Below are 8,461 nucleotides of genomic sequence, written 5' to 3' on the forward strand. Positions count from 1 at the left end.
AACCCCTGAGCGTCAAACGGGTGTGGCCCAAAAACCAAAAAAAAAAAAAAAAAAAAAAGGCAAAAACAAAAACATGTGGGGCCAGCACAATAGCACAGTGGGTAAGGTGCTTGCCTTGCATGTGGCCGACTCAGTTTCAATCTTCATCATCCCATATGGTCCCCTGAGTACCACCAGGAGTAACCCCTGAGCACTACCAGGTGTGGCCCAAAATAAAACAAAACAAAAAACCAAGTGAACAGTGGACACAGGTGAACAAATTGATGCATGTAGATAAATGTCTCAATTAACATCTTGCAAGAAGTGTACATACTTCTTTTCAATAAAATTCTTGTTTTGTTTTGTTTGGCTACGCCCACTGGCACTCAGGTCTTATTCCTAGTGGACTCTGGGAACCATATGAGATTGCAGGGACTGAACCCAGTCTGGCTGTGTAAAAGGGAAATAAGCACCCTACCCAGTGTACTACATCTCCAGCTCCTCTGTGAAATTTTAACATGTTGACACCCATGTTGTAATTTGTGTTCCTCAAACCACATGTAACTATGAGCCACTGGTGTTCTGTGCCAGCATCAACATGTTCAATAGACAGAACTACCACAAGGTGACGGAAATCGGGCTCTGATTAGCTGCTGTAGAGAGTGATAGCAAAAGGGCCTGAGCTTGCCTAGGGGATTCTCAGCTCCCTATGAAGAGATCCTGATGGGAGACTTGGGCTGTGTGACAGACTGAGAGAAAGAGAAGCCATTTATTTCCGTGTTTCAGAACTTTACCTTTTCTTCCATCACTCCCTTCCTTCCTCTTTTCTTTCATTTTTATCCCTCTCTGTTTTCCTCCAACTGAAAGAAACTTGTGGGAAATGCTGGTATCCTCCTGAGCCGAAACCTTTTAAAAAATTTTTAATCTGATTTCAGAGAGGCATCTGCTGATCCCTCCATTGTCTGTGATGGAGCAAAATTTCAGACCCATAATTATCTCTTCTCCTGGCAGGCCTTAAGATGAAACAGACAGGAAGACCTGAGCGGATTCTTCTCAGATGCCACCTCTTAGCACTGGGCTTTGCGAGCCTGTTATTTGGGGTGCTGCAGAAGGCAAGGCCCTATCCCTCTGAGGATCAATGGGAAAATAAGCAGTTGCTCGTGAATAGACTGCGGTCTCTTGCAGTTGTCAGGCCTCCTGGTAATGGCTATTTATCCCCCACTTAATTGCTACCTGGGCTCCCCCTCATTCTGTGCTGCCTGGCACTTCCCACCACTGCCACCCTGGGCAGACTTAGGGCAAACTGCAGTTGGGCACCCCACAAAGACGGGGATGGCCAGTGACCGAAGCCAGGCCAAGAATGAAGCTATATTGGGGGTGGGAGGGTCATCTGATCTCCAGGGCTGGTGATAGCTGAGCTGGCTCAGCCCAGGGAGCTGCCCCCTCCCTATGCCAAGCCTGGGGAGATGTGACAGCAAGTGGCAGTATTTCTCAAAGAGCCAACTAAAGCTGATAGAAAAAAAAAAAAAGACAGTGTTCTTGGAGAGAGGAAAAGAAACTAAAGAAAGTTTCCTTTCTGCGAGCCTATGAATGTCATACTCAAAGTTAAGGGCCAACCTCAAAAACAAAGAGAAAGAGGACCTAAGCAAGCATCCTCTCCAAAATATAATCCTAATCATACAATAAGCATGATATATAGTGAACAAAGTTGACAACTGTAAGCTAGCTTGAACTTGGGAAGTGAGCTATTGTCTTTCACAGCTTAAGCCAGTTCAGATAAGAAACTGGAAGAGTGAAAATATTTAGACTTTCTTGACTTTTGATTTACCTCTTGAAGAGCTAGGTACTTACATAACTTCCCATGTTATCTGTGGGAATGACTTTGTCACTGGTTGGCAAGTTAATTTCATTTGTGGTCCCATTTAGGTTCCACCCAGAGTCCAGTGTTGGGGTGCAATGTGAGATCCTCTCTATATTCAGCAAGAAAGAATGGGGTGAGGTGTGCTGGAGCACTGAGGTATGAGATAAGGTGTCTAGGCCCTGGATCTGCTCACCCTCTTAAAATCATCTGTGGCAGTGATTTAAAAACTTTTCTCATACTCTTCTTGGGAAAGAATCTATTTTTTAATTCAATTCTGCTCACAAGAAAGGGAACCAAAACAATTTACTCCAACTCTTCATTGACTAATATGTTCTCTGTTGTTTCTGAGTAGATGCGGTTCTGTACAAGAGTGTGAACTGTTGCCAAGTTGTGTATACAGACACCTTTAAAAAATTTTATACCAGGGCCGGAGAGATAGCATGGAGGTAGGGTATTTGCTTTGCATGCAGAAGGTGGTGGTTCGAATTCTGGTATCCCATATAGTCCCCGAGCCTGCCAGGAGCAATTTCTGAGCACATAGTCAGGAGCAACCCCTGAGTGCGGCCGGGTGTGACCCCCCAAATAAATAAATAAATAAAAAGTTTTATCCCCATAAGGTGGCAAACTAGTATATCAGATAAAGACCTTAAAATTCACACAGCCTACCTGGGTTCAAGCCCTGGCACTGCATATAGTGTCCTGAGCACCACTAAGAGTGATTCCTGTGCACAGAGTCAGGAGTAAACCTTAACACTGCCAAGTGTTGGCCTTCCTCCCACCCCCAAAAAAAGTTTCAACCCCATTACAAGCCTCTGTGAAAATTTTAGCTCTTTAAATATAAAGAACTTTACTCAGTCCTACAGGAATACAAATTTTAAAATCTAAGGCATAGTTCCAAGACCTTCAATAGATAATAATAATCTTTTCAGTTAATGGTGCTGACACAATTGCAAAGAAATGAATTTGAACAACTCACAACATATCCAAACATTTACTCAAGTAAAACCAAACAAAAACCAACTAAACAAACCAAAATGTAGAGATGAAATTTAGGCACTTGCCTTGTGTACTCCAGCTCAATCCCCAGAACCTCATATGGTTCCCTCAGCGCAGCTAGATATGATCCCTGAGAAGAGAGTCAAGAATAAGCTCTCGGAGCCCGGAGAGATAGCACAGTGGTGTTTGCCTTGCAAACAGCCGATCCAGGACCAAAGGTGGTTGGTTCAAATCCCGGTGTCCCATATAGTCCCCCGTGCCTGCCAGGAGCTATTTCTGAGCAGATAGCCAGGAGTAACCCCTGAGCACTGCCGGCTGTGGCCCAAAAACCAAAAAAAACCAAAAACAAGAATAAGCTCTCCATACAGCTGGGTATGGCCCCAAGAAAATAATAATAACAATAATAACAAAAATTAAAGTAAATTAAAATAAACAAGAATCAAACAAATCTAAGAGCTACAGTCATAATACTCTCAGAAGATTTAGTGAGTCCTCATTTAACTTCACAATGATTTATTTGACATGAAATCAAAAGTACAAATAAGAAAAATAAGTACAAATAAGAAATATATGTTAGACTTGATTAAAATGAAAAACTCTTGTGCTTCAGGGACACCATCAAAAAAAGACATCTTGGGGACCAGAGAGACAGCTCGGTAAACTGAGCACATGCTTTGCAAGCAGGAGGCCTGGGCTCAGTTCCCAACATTGCATGATCTCCAGAACATCACCAGAATTAACTCCAATCAGAGAGCTTGAAGTAACCCCTGTACAGTGCTGGATATGACCTCAAACCATACACATAAATTAAAAAACAAAAAAAGAAAAAGAAAAGAAAAGAACACTTATAGGTTACTTAAAATGCACTGACATAAAAAATGGTGTTTCACAACTGAGGATATATAAGCCCATATTTAGGGAACACAACCATTCAGAGGAATAAAAGGAATCGCATCAAATCAAAAGTTTTTCCAAATGGATTAAAGACCCGAAACCATAAGGTATATTGAACAGCACTCGATGACATTGAAACAGAAGAGATCTTCAAGGCGGAAACAGTACTCTCCATACAAGTGGAAACAGAGATAAAAGATGGAACTAGGGGCCGGGAAGGTGGCGCTAGAGGTAAGGTGTCTGCCTTGCAAGCGCTAGCACAGGACGGACAGCGGTTCGATCCCCCAGCATCCCATATGGTCCCCCCAAGCCAGGGGCGATTTCTGAGCGCATAGCCAGGAGTAACCCCTGAGCATCAAACGGGTGTGGCCCAAAAACCAAAAAAAAAAAAAAAAAAAAAGGTGGAACTATATTAAGTTGAGAAGCTTCTGCACCTCAAAGGAAATAGTGCCTAAGATACAAAAGCCACCTACAGAATGGGAGAAACTATTCACCCAATACCTGTCAGACAAGGGTCTAATATCTAAGATATACAAGTTATTGACAGAACTCAACAAGAAAAATACATCTAACCCCATAAAAAAAATGGGGAGAAAATATCCCTTCTTATATCTCCAATAGAGCCATATTACTGGAATCACCTTGATCAGTATCATATTTGGAGGGAGAAAAACGGATGGTATCAAGACCAGACAGTCGTATGTCCATTTGGTGGAAATAAAAAATGATCAGACTTGAACACAAAATCCAAAGTCAACGACAACAGAAATGATACCCAATCTACATCAAGCTATACATGGGGGGAACAGCTGCACTAGCATTTGGGGGGGTAGAGGAAGGAGAAGAGGGATGCGTGGTGGGAACAAAAGTGGAGGGAGGACAACACTAGGGAGTGGGAATGCCCCTCATTCATTACTACTATGTGCCTTAAATATTACTGTAAAAGATTTGTAATCCACTTTGCCCACAATGAAAAAAAAAAATGGGGAGAAAAAAAAAATGAACAACTTCTCAAAGAAGAAATACAAACGGGGTGGGAAACTGAGCTTCGAGCCAACTAGGCCAGTCATTGGCAGGCACTCTGCGCTCTAAAGGCCAGGACGCTGCTGAGACGCAGGCGGAAGTGACGAGGAAATCCCGCGAGGCTTGAGCGAGAGAAGCGCACAGGAAGCTGGGAAGAAGTCCTAACGGCAGGCAAGGAGGAGGTGCAGAAGGCGGGCCTCCATCTTACCTGCTGAACCTAGAGGCTGCCGAGTGGGTCTATTAACTCCGTGTCGGCGCCCACTGCTCCAGTACTCAACAACAGTAGGAGATTCCGAGTTCTCGGTACTTTTCAGGGATGAGTCATGAGGGGGCGGAAAATGCGCAAGGGCTGGACCAGCAGTTTGCTGGCCTAGCCCTGAACTCTTCCGAGAATCAGAGTGGAGGAAGGCCAGCCAGCAAAGGTCTCTATGTCCCTCCTCACTTAAGGAACCGAGAGGCTCCTAAAGGCTTCTCTGATCAAGACAGTTCAGGGTGGAGCTCCAGGAAAGAAAAGGATGCCTACAGCAGTTTTGGATCTCGTGGTGATTCCAGGGGCAAGTCGAGCTTCTTCAGTGATGGAGCAAGTGGATCACGGGGAAGGTTTGATGACCGTGGGAGGAGTGAATACGATGGTGGCCGCAGGGGTGACAGAAGTGGCTTTGGCAAACTGGACCGTGGTGGGACTAGCCGCTGGTGTGACGATTTAGATGAAGATGATTGGTCAAGGCCGCTCCCTCCAAGTGAACGCTTGGAGCAGGAGCTCTTTTCTGGAGGCAACACTGGGATTAACTTTGAGAAGTATGATGACATTCCAGTGGAGGCAACAGGAAACAACTGTCCTCCACACATTGAAAGTTTTAGTGATGTTGAGATGGGAGAGATTATTATGGGAAATATTGAGCTGACCCGTTACACTCGCCCAACTCCAGTGCAAAAACATGCTATTCCTATTATCAAAGAGAAGAGGGACTTGATGGCATGTGCCCAAACAGGATCTGGAAAAACTGCAGCTTTTCTCTTGCCTATTTTGAGTCAGATGTATGCAGACGGTCCCGGCGAGGCTCTGAGGGCCATGAAGGCGAATGGAAGGTACGGACGTCGCAAACAATTTCCCATTTCTTTGGTACTGGCACCGACTCGAGAATTGGCAGTACAGATCTATGAGGAAGCCAGAAAATTTTCATATCGCTCCAGAGTTCGTCCTTGTGTGGTTTATGGCGGTGCGGATATTGGCCAGCAGATTCGAGATTTAGAACGTGGATGCCACTTGTTGGTAGCCACCCCAGGACGTCTGATGGACATGATGGAAAGAGGGAAGATTGGATTAGACTTCTGCAAATACTTGGTGTTGGATGAAGCTGATCGGATGTTGGATATGGGGTTTGAACCTCAGATACGCAGAATAGTTGAACAGGATACGATGCCACCAAAAGGAGTCCGTCACACCATGATGTTTAGTGCTACTTTCCCCAAGGAAATACAGATGCTTGCTCGTGATTTCTTGGATGAATACATCTTTTTGGCTGTCGGAAGAGTTGGCTCTACCTCTGAGAACATTACGCAGAAAGTGGTTTGGGTGGAAGATGTAGACAAGCGGTCATTTCTTCTTGACCTTCTAATTGCAACTGGCAAAGAGTCACTGACGTTAGTGTTTGTGGAGACCAAAAAGGGTGCAGATTCTCTGGAGGACTTCTTGTACCATGAAGGATTTGCTTGTACCAGTATCCATGGAGACAGATCTCAGAGAGATCGAGAAGAGGCCCTTCACCAGTTCCGTTCAGGAAAAAGTCCAATCTTGGTGGCTACAGCAGTAGCAGCAAGAGGACTGGACATACCAAATGTGAAACATGTTATCAATTTTGACTTACCAAGTGATATTGAAGAATATGTGCATCGTATAGGCCGTACAGGACGTGTGGGAAACCTTGGCCTTGCCACCTCATTCTTTAATGAAAGAAATGGAAATATTACCAAGGATTTGCTGGATCTTCTCGTTGAAGCCAAGCAGGATGTGCCATCTTGGTTAGAAAGCATGGCTTATGAACACCGCTACAAGGGAGGCAGTCGTGGGAGATCCAAGAGTAGTCGATTCAGTGGAGGATTTGGTGCCCGGGACTATCGACATAGCAGTGGTGCCAGCAGCTCCAGCTTCAGTAGCAGCCATGCAAGCAGCAGCCGAAGTGGTGGCGGTAGCCATGGAGGTAGCAGAGGATTTGGAGGAGGTGGCTATGGAGGCGCTTACGGCAGTGATGGATACGGAGGGAACTACAACTCCCAGGGGGTTGACTGGTGGGGTAACTGAACCTGCTTTGTAGTAGGTCATCCTGCCAAAAAAGCTAATATGGAAACCACATGTAACTTAGCCAGACTATACCTTGTGTAGCTTCAAGAACTCGCAGTACATTACCAGCTGTGATTCTCCACTGAAATTTTTTTTTAAGGGAGCTCAAGGTCACATGAAAAGATGAAAGGAACCATTAGCAGCCCTGTTCAGAAGTGGTTTGAAGACTTCATTGCTGTAGTTTGGATTAACTCTCCTCCCTCCAAGCCCCATCCCAAACTGCATTTATAATTTTGTGACTGAGGATCATTTGTTTGTTAATGTCCTGTGCCTTTAACTTTAGACAACCTTTTATTTTGATGTCCTGTTGGCTCAGTAATACTCAAGATATCAGTTGTTCTGACAAAATAAATTTACTGAACTTGGGCTAAAATCACACAGGTGTGATACAACAGGAATCATGATTCATCCATAAATATTATAAAGAAAAAACTTATGTGGTAGCCTGCATTAGGGTTTTTTGATACTTGCAGATTGGGAAAAGAAAACAACAAATGTCTTGAAGCATATTAATGGAACTAGTTTCTAATGTAGCAAATTGTATTAAGTTAAAATTCTGATTTGCTCACTCTATCCTGGATAGGTATTTAGAACCTGATCATCTTTAAACAAGCCATTCCAGTCATGATGAGGTGATGTATGAATACATACATACATACATTCAAAGCACTGTGTTCAAGGTTAATGCAAGTAAATATAGAAATTTCTCTTTCAATGTTTAGGCAGATCATTAATCATGAGCTAGCCAAATGTGGGCATATTATTACAGGGAAAGTTTAATGGTCTGATAACTAGAAATAGGTTTTTAGAAGAATTCAGCTATGTAGACTTTTTAAATTCCTGCCATAGTGAAATTGAAATGGTAGAATGGCTGACCACAGCAATGACCAGCCCTCATGGGGCCCTGGATGATTTTTGGTCTAATAACACTTGCTAGTATTGATATTTTTTGGTCAAGAGGGTATGAACAGCAAGAATTAATGCAGCAGGCTGTATTTTAAATGCCAATGCACATTAGTCTGCTCAAGCTATGTTGAGATGTTAAACTGGCTTACTATAGACTTTATAAAAATGGCTCCAGAAGAATAACAAACTGAAATCTTTGACACCACACAGGTTGGAAATATGTCCATAATTGCACAAGGTGTCAATTTGCTATACAGTGCAGTTTTAGTCAGTTTTAGTTGCATAGGTTTCCATTGCATTTATAGTCTTGTTTATGCTAAATCTCGCCAAAGATGAGCAATGTCCACCCCTAAAATGCCTCTGCCACTTTGAATTCTGGGGTAATATTTTGACCAGAATGCAGTGATCAAAACACTCAAATTTTTTACAGTGGCACAGGAAGACTGGCAAAAATTTCCTAA

General features: G+C 43.5%; 1 protein-coding gene across 1 annotated transcript; it reads left to right on the forward strand.

Annotated features, from left to right (window-relative positions):
* Positions 1 to 5,039: 5,039 nt before the first annotated feature.
* LOC126024492 (ATP-dependent RNA helicase DDX3X-like) lies at positions 5,040 to 7,371 on the forward strand. The gene has a single exon (XM_049784926.1). The coding sequence runs from the start codon at positions 5,070 to 5,072 to the stop codon at positions 7,053 to 7,055; it is 1,986 nt and encodes a 661-aa protein (XP_049640883.1). The 5' UTR covers positions 5,040 to 5,069; the 3' UTR covers positions 7,056 to 7,371.
* The last annotated feature ends 1,090 nt before the right edge of the window (positions 7,372 to 8,461 follow it).

This window comes from Suncus etruscus, chromosome 12 (genome assembly GCF_024139225.1).
Source record: "Suncus etruscus isolate mSunEtr1 chromosome 12, mSunEtr1.pri.cur, whole genome shotgun sequence".
Classification (NCBI taxonomy): Eukaryota; Metazoa; Chordata; class Mammalia; order Eulipotyphla; family Soricidae; genus Suncus; species Suncus etruscus.

Coding starts and splice junctions, on each gene's coding strand:
- LOC126024492 (XM_049784926.1), top strand. CDS start 5,070: ATGAGTCATGAGGGGGCGGAAAATGCGCAAGGGCTGGACCAGCAGTTT.